This window comes from Rhipicephalus microplus, chromosome X, assembly GCF_043290135.1.
Source record: "Rhipicephalus microplus isolate Deutch F79 chromosome X, USDA_Rmic, whole genome shotgun sequence".
Taxonomy (NCBI): Eukaryota; Metazoa; Arthropoda; class Arachnida; order Ixodida; family Ixodidae; genus Rhipicephalus; species Rhipicephalus microplus.
The window spans coordinates 460,117,861-460,132,750 of NC_134710.1; the positions used below are offsets into that span (position 1 = coordinate 460,117,861).

Here is a 14,890-nt window from a genome sequence, read left to right on the forward strand (position 1 = left end):
AGGCAAAGTGAACGCACTGCAAGCACTCACGCGGTAATTCTGCTTCAAGCTGCGGCCAAGTCTGCTGCCCCGTAAAGGTACCCGTACACTGGCAAAAACCATGCGGTGGCAGAATCGCGCCCGTGGGTGCCTCAGAAAACAGCGGCTCGCTGTCTACACTGCCAGTGCGAATGTACCCTCAGTGAGTGAGCTATAAACTTTCATTGGTGCAGCAGAACGCGATTAAGCGCACACCTGGCTAAATGCACGACGGAACCGGCAAGTCAAGCGTACCAGCCCGATCACGGGCAAGGTGGGTCGCTCAGCGAAGCCCTGTGTTTAAAGACTTGTCTTCGCAGAAGTACGTTCCACGCTTAGATGAACTTTCGAACCCAACGACCCGCACATTCAAAGCATCTAAGCCTCCTTACAAGCCGCACAAAAGCAGTTTTGAACAAGAGCAAGAGCCATATAAGAAAACAACACATCTATAAGTGAACATACTTGGCGAACAAGAAGCCACCACTAGGAGCATAAATGCAACAGTTGCCGCTGTGTACCTACCCTCCATACGCATTTGTACAAGTTTTTAATGCGGTCAAATGTTTACTATAGGACGGTGGCCTATTCATGCTTGAAGCCATCGCGAAAGCGCGTTGTTGTTGTGTTTGTCTGTTTTTTTTAGTGAAGTGATACATTGAAGCACAATGGCCGTGGCATACAAAAAGGTAACAACACATAATGTTGCTCACAAAAGAAAGATTCCTGAAATTTGACCACTTTGATTACCATCAGTCATTGGCCAAAAACAATAAAAGTGCAAATAAATAGTCTACAGTAGTGTTATAATACACAAGAGTGTAACCTCTGACCGAAGTTTCTGACGCCTTAGTAAAAAACTACGTGCCTTTTAACAAGTCATGACAGAGCAAGCAACTTTTGATCCGGCATCCTGTTCTCGGCAATAAAGCAACCGCCTTGCTGTGAGCTGCTAAATATGCTACAGTTGATCAGTAATTACGGTGCTCGGCTGCGGATCAAAAGGCCGTCGTTTTATCTTAGAAGCGGCGATTGCAAATAGATGGAGGCTGAATGCTCTTGGTACATGCACTGTGCGACGTCAATACAGGTTATAGAACACGGGATCAAAATTTCTGGAGCCCCCAACTACTACCTCTCTTATAATCATATGGTGGTTTTAGGACATAAAATGCCAAACATCATGATGATTTACTCTTTGAACAATTACCCACCTCCACTTAATTATTAGAAGTTTTTACAGCTGCATCGTGCAGTCGTCTTTGTCCCACTTTATTCACTTCACGACATGCGCTAGGCCTTCCCGGCCAGTGGAAAGGGTTGGAAGGACGTCCTGTATTGTTTACCTAAAAACGGCACGACACAGAAGACTAAAAGGCCTCTTAACCACACGAAACGTATTTGCGTCTTGTGTGTTGTGCGGTTCTTAAACAATGCACGCATAACAAACAATGCAATCGCGCTAGGTCTAGTATGCCCTCACTTTTAATGAAATAAAATTGCGGGATCCGTTCAGGCAAGGCACATATTTACGGTGGCCATACTCACCTCTGTTGTCAGAGTGGCAGCTAACTCCTGTGGATGCCGTATGAAATCAAAAGTAGGCAGCGGCGAGTTTCGAACCATCACTGGATAATTCTGCAGATACTGTGATACCGGTGGTGGTGTCAGAGTGGACGAGCGGTATTGCACGTGACCGGACTGGCCAGTGCTGTCAGACAGCGTCGCAGGCGGTTGAGGCGCCACACCTACCATGAGTATATCCAGGACCACGGGGGGAGGGCTACTGTTGGGTACAAAGACAGCATAACAAACACAAAACTTTGGTGTCTGTATTGAACCGAAATCATAGAGAAATGAGAAATAACAGTGATGAACCTAATTAGCACATTCATTCACTTCATCATAGAATATGCGGAGAAGTTGATATTGCTGTAGCAGATAACGTATCCTTGTATAGTTAGTTATCAGGCACGCCGCGAGGAAATGCACAATATATTTCGAACACTTAATTTTGATGCGCGCAGAAATCTAGATGCACTTTTATTTTGTGAGATTTCACGTCCCAAAACCACGATTTGATTATGAGAGACGCCGTAGTGGAGGGCTCCGGAAATTTTGACCACCTGGGGTTCTTTAACGTGCACCCAAAGCTGAGTACACGGGCCAATCTAGATGCACTGTCTTCCAGCGTTCCCCCTCCCTTGCATTGAGACAGGTGCAGCTGTCATCGAACTAGCGACTTTCGGTTCACCAGCTGGGCGACGTAACCGCTGTACCGACGCGGCAGTATTGGCACAGTATTCGCAGTACACTTGAGGATTCACACAAAAATTATCGCAAAGTTTGGGCAATGACTGTCGGTCGACTGAGGTGCATTTCGAGTTTCTTTAGCTTCCGATGGCCATTGTCACTACGTTCTGACACAGTGGAACATTCTGGTGAAGTTATTGACCCAGAACGCTATTTGACAACAGATAAGAGTGAAAAAATTGCTGCAATTTCTTCGAATGCAGTTCTTTTTGCATTGTTTGCATGCGTGAGAATGCCATTTCGTCAATTTTAAAAAGGAAATTGTCATGTATATGTGCGATATTCAATAAGCATGTGGCTTGACGTCCTGATATGGTCATACATTATGATGAATGCTGCATTTGAGGGCTCCGAAAATTTCTATTGCCTGTGATTTTAATTTTACATGCACCTAAATCTCTGTACACAAGCCTCAGTTTTTGGCGCGCCCACCAAATTTTCCGCGACGCAGCGGCCTTCAGGTTACCAATCTAGTCGAATACAATATATACATGTTTCTTTTTAAAGATATTTAACTTTTTCTTCTGAGTCACAGTGCTTCTCGTTTAGTCCTCATTCAGATCTCTACATGAACAAAAACGGCAGGATCGTAAGCCCACTGACTGCCAGTTACAGCTTCCCAGTGCGTCACGCACCAGTGTCCATTAGGCCAGTTTTCTACTTGTTCAATAACCATGTTAGCATTCGCACAGTGTCGCTTGCTCTTTCAGTAGGGCTGGTAGGTTTCCTATGCCGAAACTAATTTCAAAAACGGTGTGTCGAAATTGTCAGGAACGTTTTTGGAGCACACCAACATAAGCCTGACGGCGCTCTTCAATAACAGAAAAGGCCTTCTCTGCCTGCAGAGCAGCACCGCGAATCTGTGCAATATACTAAGAGCAATTTCAGCTGAATACACGTTGCCTTAATGGCTGCAGCTCACCACAGACACTCTGTTTGGCAGTATAAATTTGTCATTCTTGTGTTTACAACGCAAAGATGATCTACGCAACTATGTTTTCACGGGGATTAGGTATTGTTGTAATCAATGTAGGTAGCGGCAAAAAATTAAACGTAAATGGTGCGTGAACTTTCGAACCTTCATCAAAGTAGGCATATTTCATATTGATTGATTGATATGTGGGGTTTACTGTCCCAAAACCACCTCATGATTATGAGAGACTACGTAGTCGAGGGCTCCGGCTATTTCGGCTACCTGGGGTTCCCTTAACGTGCACCCAAATCTGAGCACACGGGCCTACAGCATTTCCGCCTCTATCGGAAATGTGGCCGCCGCAGCCGGGAATCGAACCTGCGACCTGCAGGTAAGCAGCCGAGTACCTTAGCCACTAGACCACAGCGGCGGGGCCACGTCGCCTGTTTTATCAAATCGCTCAAACCTCTGTGTACATCGCTGCAGCTTTCCAGAGTGGGCTCTAGCAATCGTTTAATTTCATTTTGCTGCATATCCCTGCAGAGGATCACTTTGCTAGATACCTTACCATGTTCAACAATTCTTAGACGTCCCGCGTTGCGAAACCAGCACGGAAAGTTTTTCTACTCTCGCAACAAATAACACCGAAAAATAAAGTGTGTATGCGTTTCGGTGCAAACAGTTTATTCTTCTTATGCAGGCTTTGAAGCTGACTGATAGCAAGACTATTAGATAGTTACTTACACACTGATTACCTTTTAGTAACTCTCACAAAACAACAAATTCCTTAATTTTCTTCCTTGGAATGTAATACTTGGTCACCCTGAAATTATGCGATGCAATTTTTTCGCGTTTCTGTCTGACCTTCCCAATTCGTGGCTGAAGGTGCTATACTGGTGCCTTTGTTTTGTCGTAACAGCGAGTAGTCGCGAATAAGGTACGGGGTGGACGCTCAGAAAAGATAGATGAATGACAACTGCGATTATAAAGATGGCCATCAGTAATCAAAGACAGCGAGGAAATTGAGATATCAGCTGCGTCATGCCAGCTTTGTCAACGTGCCAAGTGTCATCCACCAGAGAAAAAAAAAAACGCCCGCATCTTCCCACAGGGAAACTCGAGTTAATGCGTCGCAGAGTGGTGGCAGAATCGCGTAAACTGCACATCGGATCAACGTTGCGTAATTGTGTATGATTTGGGACGCCTAACTCTTATTTCCTCTTTATTGTTCTTACTTATTGAATAAAGGAGAGCGTTGCCTTCAAGTAGTAGTGGGATGCTGAGGCGCAATCCAGTGCCTACATACACGGGGTAGCCAGTGAACGGTTGTGCAGCGCGAGCTGTCGGTTTTTTTAGCACACGTTATATGGGACAGCTTTGCGAGGCGTCCGAGGAGGGGGGGGGCGTGCGACAGTTACCACGAGACATGAGGTGTGAGCTTGTTCATTGGGCTTGCCGACGCCGTCTTTGAGGGCGGATTTGCGAGTAAGTGGGACCATAAAATACTCCGCCTTTAAGGGATAACCGCTATATCAACAAGGAGAATGATATGTTGGAGGGGCTCGCTCGGAGGTTTACGGGGCGTTTATTGGTGAGACCTATGTTATGTGAAGGCTTGTTAACGAACCGGGGCATGATGTGTACGCCGATACAACATTGTTAGGCGCATTTCGCCGCCTGCACTGCAGGGTGTAAGCCACGACTATCGGAATGTTGACCACCTGCCCCTTTAATCTATACTGAGTACTGCCGCGAGTCTAATGCCCAACACTTATAAAAGGCTGACGTGGAGATATCAGACGTTTTTGAACAGCTTTCAGAGCAGGCATGTGGGGTTCTTGAGAGGATATCAGTACCTGTGCTTAACACTTATCGCAGAAACTTTCACCGTGCTGCCGTACCTACCAAGCGACAAGAACAAAATGGATGTAGTGGTGAGAAGGCGAGCACACGGGCTATCGAAAACCGATGCCTTGTAGGATGCCTAGATGTCCTGCTCCTGGAAATAGTGGAGACAGTGCTTTTGTAGACGCTATGTCGGTACAAAAGTTCGCGTTCCCTTGATTGATATGTGGGATTTAACGTCCCGAAACCACCATTTGGTTATGAGACACGCCGTAGTCGAGGGCTCCGAAAATTTCGACCACCGGGGGTTATTTAACGTGCACCCAAATCTGAGCACACGGGCCTACAACATTTCGGCCTCCATCGGAAATGCAGCCGCCGCAGCCGGGATTCGAACCCGCGACTTGCGGGTCAGCAGCCGAGTACCTTAGCCACTAGACCACCGCGGCGGGGCAAGTTCGCGTTTGCTATCATTGGCTGTAATGCAGGGAGATATTGCTTTCAGCGAAACTTGCGGTAATTTTGCTCAGCCTATCCCTTCTGATGGTTGGGCTTGCACATGTAATGTTGGTGACAAATAGGATAGGTACTAATTAATACGCACGAACATTTGATGGCAATTTAAATGCATTTAGAGCATATTATAAGTCTGGCTATCTCACTGGCTACGTAGGTTTTGTGCTTTCATGGCTGATTCACTTTACAAGTACAAGAATTGACGTGACATGACAAGAGCATGTAATAAACAAACGACTGCTCATTGCATGAGTATCATGACATCCTTTCAAGTTGCGTCATGTTATACGTGACATAGTCAAGTGGCTAGAACGGCTCTTTGGTTAACATCGTGTAATCTAAAGCTGACATGGTATAAGGAAAATATACATCACTGGCCATAACATCAGAACCTTGTCATGCGTGCCATAGAGTCCATGACATACATGACCCTGTAATAGAGCTCTTACAACGGCTTTATTAAGTTGACGCTTACCGGAACTGACACAGCATAATAGGTGAGTTTGCATGGCTAACAAGCATGACTGGTCATAACACGGGAATCATATTCTGTATATCATGTCTGTCATGACACACATGACCCAGTCAATATTAACGGTTTTATTATTGGTATATACACAAAAATACAGAGGGCATGATAACGTCGTAAGATGAAAAAGAACTGCTCATAACAACAAGCCATGCATGTCATGTACGCCATGATATACAACTCTGTTATGGGCCTGTACAGGCGGTTTGATTATTTTGTGTACGATAATTCACAAGGCTATATATGCAATTATGAATACCATGAATAGTTTATTATAACACGAAAACTCTGTCTTGCTTGTCATGAAGGCTATGACATATTATTAAGAGGCAGTCTGGCATAATCTCAACATCGCAGACGAATGGACGAAAGTGAAGCGCATTTGCCACGCGAGATGCTGGACGCCTTTGGGTGACGGGCACTTTAAATATTTGAATTATAATCGGTTTAGTCTTCCGTGTTATCGCCGTCGTCGTGACAAATTGCTGGATGTACGGGGTAAACAACGCGCTATACAACGGAGCGCGGCAATGGTTGTCAAAGTGAATTTTCCGTTATAGAACATGGGACTGATCCATGGCCACTTCCGCATCTGCCTTGTCAAAACCTGCCACGGCCACGGCAACGCCTGCACCAGCTACAACACTACCCACGTAAGTTCTGACGTATCCAAAGCACCCAGGAATGTTCTTCGGTACGCACGAAGTTGACGTTGACGATTGAATAGCCGACTAGGAACGAACCAGTGCGTTCATCTGATATGACCCGACTCTCATGGTGGCAAATGCACTGCTTTACTTGAAAGGCACGGCCAACGTGTGGTACGAGAATCCTGAGGACAAGATCGGAAGGTCCAACACTTTCAAGCAGAAGCTTCGCGACCAATTTGGGAATGCCATAGGTGGCTGCAAAGATGGAGTTGTCTATCCGTGCTGAGACGTCCACAGAGCCAAATGCCTCACATATTCAGCATGTGCTTGCTTCATGTCGTAAGGTCGACAAAGATTGTCTGAGGCTTACAAGCTTGGCCGCGTGCTCAAGCGGATAAAAGACGGCGCATTCAACCTGCTAATGTTCCGGAATCACGTGACCGCCGACGAAATTAAGGAATCGCAACGTTTTGAATTGGCGAAAACCAGACATATTGCAAGATCATTTTCTCGACTACTGAACAGAGCTGCGGCTTCCTCCTGCAGAGATGGACCGACTTCTCGTTTGCATTCTTCACCGACGTGTGAAATTACGCGAATCACTCCGGCGCGGTGGTCTAGTGGCTAAAGTACTGGAATCTTGACCTTGAGGTCGCGAAATTGTATCCCGGCTGTGGCGGCTGAACTTCCGATAGAGTTGGAAATGTAGGCCCGTGTGCCAGATTTGGGTGCACGTTAAAGAACCCCAGGTGGTCGAAAATTCCGGAGCTCTTTACTACGGCGTCACTCATGTTCATATGGTTGTTTTGGAACGTTAAACCCCAATAATCAATCAAATTACGCAAGTCATGCAGCGGGAAATCGAACTACACGTGCTATTCCCATCAACGGCCGTGTAGATTCGCACGCGCCTCAGGTTTCCTTGGTCCATTCGACTGTGCAGGAAAAACAGTAATTCGGGCGTCAATGCCTGCGCCGCTATTCAGTCCTAGCGAAGCGGCTTCCATTCAAGGTCACCTCCCGCCCCAGGCCACCATCCAAGTGCCACGTTCCTTTCCTCAAGTTTTCTTATCACCACGTTACAGTACATTCAGCGCAAACCGCGCCTACAAAGTTCGAAAAGCTTCGAAGTATATCGTTTTACTTAGATGAAGCCCACTTCGTGAACATTGCAGATTATTCTGGAACCTACGGCGCCGCTAGCAATTAAGCTAGAACAATTCATGGCAAGGGTATGAATGCCAAGGCGCTTCACCGCTTGTCAGTTGATAGATTGCCGACGCCCGGCTCGCCGCTATCAGTGCCACAAGAAGACAGGAATCGCCTCCACAAGAAGTCAGGAAGGAAGACGCAGATTTTGAACTGAAACCACCATGCGCACAGAATTTCCCAGGCAGTTCTAGCACGATATCGGCTGAGATTGCAAGACAGTTATATCACTGAGCGGATGCGACTGCGTATTTTGCTGCTCAGGCAAGAAGATAGGTGTTTGGTAAATACAGCGAACATCGAGGCCAAGGCTGCCCTACTGCCTCCCAAGGACATAAAACCTAAACATCTTGACAACGCTGGAAAATTTCGCTGAAGGGATCCTGCAGCTGACACAGGCGGCGCAGCTCTTCCTAGGAGGCCCCTTGACCTGATCGCCTCAATCAACAAACTAGCAGGAAAGGAAGTCATCAGCCACTAGTCTAAGTGGTGAGAAAAACTACCTCAACGGAAGGATGAGTACGAAAAGAAATTTGACGCCTAAAGGCTGTATAGAGTCAATGAAAGAAAACACCGAAAGCGCCTTACCGTCCAGACGAAACACCATTTCATGGCGGGAATGTGATTGATTTGATATGTGGGGTTTAACGTCCCAAAACCACCATATGATAGTGAGGGACGCTGTTGAGGAGGGCTCCGGAACTTTTGACCCCTTGGGGTTCTTCAACGTGCACCCAAATCTAAGCACACGAGCCTACAGCATTTTCGCTTCCATCGGAAATGCAGCCCTCGCAACCGGGATTCGATCCCGCGACATGCGGGTAAGCAGCCGAGTACCTTAGCCACTAGACCACCACGGCGGGGCACGGGTTGGATTGCGTTGAACATCCGCCGTCTAGCCTGAAAGAAGTAAACGACGAGGTTGGCGTCGGCGTGCCGAAGAGCTCGTGAGCTCGTTATTAGAAGGAGACAAGGAGCATTTTTTAACGCTCTGGGCTCTTGCGGACTCCAATAAACGCCTGTCTCAGCTCTTAAAGGACCCCTTAAACACTTTCTTGCGTATGATGATATGTGGGGTTTAACGTCCCAAAACCACTATCTGATTATGAGAGACGCCGTAGTGGAGGCCTCCGGAAATTTAGACCACCTGGGGTTCTTTAACGTGCACCCAAATCTGAGCACACGGGCCTACAACATTTCCGCCTCCATCGGAAATGCAGCCGCCGCAGCCGGGATTCAAACCCGCGCCCTGCGGGTCAGCAGCCGAGTACCTTAGCCACTAGACCACCGCGGCGGGGCAGCGTTTATGTTGAACACAGTTCATGTAGTTGTAGATGGAGTGGCTACTATGGCACTTGTAGATACAAGCGCGACAGTCCCGGTGATGAGTAAATTTTAAGAACCTGCTAGGGCCAAAAGTGATGTTTTGCCTGAACCGTGGGGTGACATTTCGTGGTGTAAGTGTTGACGTGTTGTGTCCGGTGGGATATTGTACTGTGGATGTCTCGCTGTGTGGCAAGGTGTTTTGCACAGAGTTTGCAGTTATTATGCGGTGTACACATGACGTTATCTTGGGTATTGACTTCTTGTGTGAGTGTGGGGCCACTTTAGACTGCAGAAGTGGGCATCTTTCTATACACGGTACTTTTCCAACGGCGCTCTTGGAAAAGTCCTGTCTGGAGGAATGCATTTTTTTCGTCTCCCTGGACACAGTCGTTCCTGCATTTTCTGCCGTGTGTGTTCCCGTAAGATGTTCCAGCAACTACTTTGAACCGATTCCCTTGGCATGCCTGAAAAAGAACATTCTCATTCCCCATTGTATAGTGTCCGTCGTTGATGGACGGGAAGATGTGTGGACAATGGACAGCTCCATGGAGGCTGCAATTCTGCCAGGTGGCATGAAACTTGCAGTATTTAGACCCGAATCATGTACGACGCTGGTTGCGCTTGTTGATGCTACAAGCCAAAATGAACGTCTAGGCTTAGAAGATTCATAAGATGCCCAATTGCTACAAATTGTCAGCAAGTCACTTGACCAAAGTGAACGTCATACTCTGCTCGACGTTCTATCTAAGCACTCGAAAGTGTTCAATTTTTCTAAACATAGCCAAAGGCCCTTAATCCCAGCGTCCCGGATACGTCATCAGATCCGCACCGAGTTGGCGCATCCCATTAGGCAGAAAACTTACGGAGTGGCACCATCGGAGCGCAAGATAATCAACGAGCAAACCAAGAAATGCTGGAACAGGGAATAATACAGGAATCGGCAAGTCCGTGGGCTGCTCCCGTCATTCTAGTGAGGAAGAAGAATGGTACGTGGAGATTTTGCGTTGACTACCGCCGACTTAATTCTATTACCAAGAAAGACGTCTATCCACTGCCGCGCATCGATAACGCTCAGGACTGCCAGCATTCCGCGTCCTACTTTTCATCTGTCGACCTGAGATCAGGTTACTGACAAATTCCGATGCACGCAGCTGACAAAGAAAAGACGGCATTTGTTACGACCAATGGACTTCACTAGTTCAACGTTATGCCATTCGGATTATGTAATGCTCCTGCGACATTCGAAAGTTTTATGGACTCTATATCGCGTGGTTTAAAATGGCATATATGCATGTGTTACCTTGATGATGTCGTAATTTTTGGACGTATGTTTGAGGAGCAAAATACTCGCCTAGACCTCGTGCTCAGCTGCATTGAAAAAGCTGGCATTGTATTGAATGAAAAAAAGTGCCACTTTGGCGAGCGACAGACACTGGTGTTAGGTCATCTCGTCGACAAAGATGGCATTAGACCTGACCCACAAAAGATAGCGGCCGTTGAATCGTTCGAGCGTCCTAAATCTGTGAAACAACTGCGTAGCTTCATCGGGCTCTGCTCGTATTTCCGCCGGTTTGTACCCAAGTTTGCGGGTGTCGTTCACCCCCTGACGAGCCTTCTACGCAAGAACAGCCTGTTTCAGTGGACCTCCGAGTGTGATGTCGCTTTTTACAAGCTGTAGTGTTTGTTAACTTCGCAGCCAATACTTCGGCACTTCAATCCTTCGTCGCCCACGGAAATTCACACAGACGCAAGTGGCATCGGTATCGGTGCCGTTTTTGTTCAGCGTTCTGCAAGAAGGAACACGTAGTGGCGTACGCAAGTCGTTCTTTAAGCAAGCCTGAACGCAACTACACAATGACCGAACAGGAATGCCTAGCGGTTATCTTTACCGTGCAACGGTTTCGCTCATACACCTATGGTCGCCCGTTCACTATCGTCACAGATCACCATTCCCTGTGTTGGCTGGTCAACCTTCGTGACCCATCCGGCCGCTTCGCACGATGGGCCATTCGTTTGCAAGAACATGTCTTCACCATCTCATACAAGACTGGCCGTCTACACGCTGATGCGGATTGCCTCTCTAGAATGCCGCTACCATGGACAGATTGTGAAGCCGGTAACTTTTACCACCTTATCGCTTCTCTGTCGTCTGGCTTTCCCGATGCCGTGACCTTCGCCTCTGAGCAGCGTAATGACCCAAGCTTTAAAGCTGTCTTCCCTCGAGCGAGAAATTCATTAAGCGAAGGTCAATTCTGCGTCCGAAATGGTCTTCTTTACCAGAAAAACGTGTCCACGGCGGGCGCCCGCTTTCTGCTGGTTGTTCCTGCGTCCCTCCAAACGTCTGTTCTGCGTCTAACGCATGATTACCCCACCTCAGGCCATCTAGGCACCGCACAAACACTTAGTCGCATGAAAGAGCGGTTTTATTGGCCGAAAATGATCAAAACGATTCAGACCTACGTAGCCAGCTGCACGCAGTGCCAGAGCCACAAGCGGCCTTCCTCGGCTCCAGTTGGTCACCTGAAACCTGTAAAGCCTCCCGGTTCCCCTTTTGAAAAGCTTGGCATTGATCTGATGGGACCATTTTCACGCTCCTCAAAGGATAACCGGTGGATAATTGTATGCGCCGACTACCTGACGCGGTACTGCGAGACGGCTGCCTTATGCTCCGCCACGGCAGTCCAGGTTTCGGAGTTCCTGTTGCATTCAGTCATCCTCCGACACGGACCTCCTCGCGTGATAATAAGTGACCGTGAACGACAATTTACCACTGATATTGTCGAATCATTACTTCGTTTGTGTGCCTTTAAGTTCCGACGCTCAACTGCGTATCATCCACAAACTAACGGCCTCACCGAGTGCACAAACTGAACGTTGATCAAAATGTTGTCAATGTACGTCGCCCCCGACCACAAAATCTGGGATGAAGTATTACCATTCGTCACGTACGCCTTCAACACGTCGAAACACGAAACGACAGGCTACAGCCCTTTATATCTGTTCTACGCTCGCTCACCTGGACACTATCTTTTCTTTTGTCGTCCATGACGATTTAACAATTGCGGAAAATTTGTGTCGTGTGGAAGAGACACGTCGACTTGCCTGCTTACGTACGCTGGCAGCGCAAGTGTCCTCCAAAACTCGCGACGACAGTCAACACAGGCATGTAACCTATGCCCCCGGTGATCTAGTGTGGTATGTACCCCAATACGCAGACGTGGCTTGAGCCAAAAGCTACTGGCACACTATGCCGGTCTTTTTGTGATACTCCGTCGTCTCAGCGAGGTCAACTATGAAACTGCATGCGTCACCACAAGTGGCCGACGTTCATGCAAGACAGAAGTGACGCATGTTGCCCACCTGAAGCCGTTTACTCGAAGCATGCAAGAATGACTCGCCCAGAGGGCTTCGTCTGAGACGGGAGGAATGATACGGGGTATCACTACCAGGAAAAACAAGGGAAGCACGGATAGAGAAGGAAGGCAACGTTGCCTCTACTGCGATTCCCCTGAGTGGGTACGAGTCATGGCGGTGGAGATCATCATCATTAGAGTGATCGCGGACTCAGGGCCATTAAAAACCCCCCATTAAGTTACCTTACCATGTGTAACAATATTTATTCTTTATAAAAGCTTAGTGTTTACTAGTGAACGAATGTGAAAATGTAATAGAAGACAGTGAGCTTGGCCTGAGGCATTGTATCTTTGTAGCCTTTAAGAGGTGCGTTGCGGACAAGTCCTGCAAAAAGCTCGTGTTTCACACCTCACATAAACAGCCGAGCTTTTTCGTCTTCGGTCATAGCAGCATGGGGCCAGCAAAAAAGTGTAATGATTTCTTCCGTGAAAACTGTGACATTTTCGTTTGGTAAACGTACTCGGGTTTCCAGCGAAACATCGGCCCTTTCTTTGCGGTCGACGCTCCTGAACGTGACCACGAATGCGTCTTGGAAGAGATGCCAGGTTTGATGTGCATACTACGATACTCGTATAAGGTCCTTTCCGCGTCTTCTATGTAGAATTAGGATAAAAAGGGACACTCGTTCGAACGTTTTCAGCCAAGTCTCCACGCCTTTAAACGATGATCCGCGAAAGATCAGTGGCTGCCTTGGCTGCTGAATTACTCTCGTGGCGGGCGTTTGCAATGGGGCTGGTATAGTTGTCACTCTAATGGTCATGGCCTTAAGCTTACGAGTACTACCGGGTAGAGCGCCGTACTCTGGATGCAGCCCTTATCGCCGGTGGCTAGCTCCTTCATAATGATTGGCCTGGACATCTTAGTTGAGTTGAGGAGTTGAGGTTGTTGTAGGTAGCCGCGGATCTAGCCTCGCATAATTTGCAGGCAATTGCCCCGCCTGGTTTTCTTTTTGCTAAATGTAGCTAATATCCTTTGTTTGTTTTTTAACTAAGCACGAGCAGGCTTTAATATAAAAATTGTGCTTAGAACGACGTAAGCCTGCATAAGACAGTGGCCTTCGCGCTATTCCACTTGCAGTATTGTGCCAGCGCCCTATCTAGCTGCCCTATACCCCAAACATAATTGTCACTTATCAGTCACATGCGAGGTCTGTAGCAATCCAAAAATTCAAGAGAAGTCTCGACAACTGTTTCCTGCAGATTGAGAAATCACGCAAAAACGCAATATCAGTCACGCTGTCACATGGCGAGCCTAACAGTTGTAGTTCTTTAATAAACCTTGCCGTTCCTTCTTAAGCTCACGACAATTAGGCAAATACTGTTCTATATCACCGTTTTTCTTAGTCTCTTTCACGGTGTGCGCTTGCTCGCGGCTGAAGCGGGGCGTTCGGCACATGTGCTTAGAAACACCTCAACCAGATGTGACGGGATCGTGACTTGGAAGAAGGAAGATACTGTAGGTCCAAGGGGAGTGGCTAACAGAGCGTCGGCCGTCAATCAACTTACAAGCGGTAAAACACGTAGGCCGTTAGACATGGGTCATCGACTATTCTAGCGTTATTTTACGGCCTACGTAAGTTGTAGAAAAAACTCCTGTTTGCGTTGCATGCGTACTCGCATCGAAAGGTTTCATGGGAATCTCAATGGTTCTTGGCCATTCGATGCCAGTTGCGCAGAATAACATTTAACTTGCAACGAGGCAGTAAGAAAACAGTAGAAATGTGGCAATAATCACTGTTACATTTGTTTTACAACCGTAGTACTCACAAAAAATAATTACTAAACCTGCTAATCGCGTTCTTTTTCCCACGGTAACCAAAGCATTCAACCCTACTGAGAGCACTGCGGATCTTAGGAGCGTTGTTAAAAACTTTTGTGTATTTTCTTTCTATTTACTTTCACCGACACGTTCTGTTTTCAGCATCGGGCGGGCGTTTTTTTTAAAAATAGGACATTGTCCGGCGCTTTGTTTGCATCTCACCAACAGCAAATGTTACTGCAGCACGGCGCAGGCCAGCCATGATGTTAGCGAAACTGCTCGATTATTTGAAGGTATACGGATAAGGCTAAAGTTGCCGACTATTCGAAGCTATATCAATAACACTGATGATAATAAATGTGGAGTTTCACCTCTCAAAACCTCGATATGATAAATAGA

The 14,890-nt window shown here is 47.2% G+C and overlaps 1 protein-coding gene across 6 annotated transcripts in view; it reads right to left on the reverse strand.

Annotated features, from left to right (window-relative positions):
- Nucleotides 1-14,890, reverse strand: part of LOC119160839 (uncharacterized) — a 274,511-nt gene that overhangs the window by 141,241 nt on the left and 118,380 nt on the right. For all 6 annotated transcript variants that reach the window (XM_075880678.1, XM_075880677.1, XM_075880676.1 and 3 more), the window contains one exon: nt 1,567-1,804. In XM_075880678.1, coding sequence (XP_075736793.1) covers nt 1,567-1,804 — 238 coding nt within the window. The remainder of the gene's footprint in view (nt 1-1,566; nt 1,805-14,890) is intronic.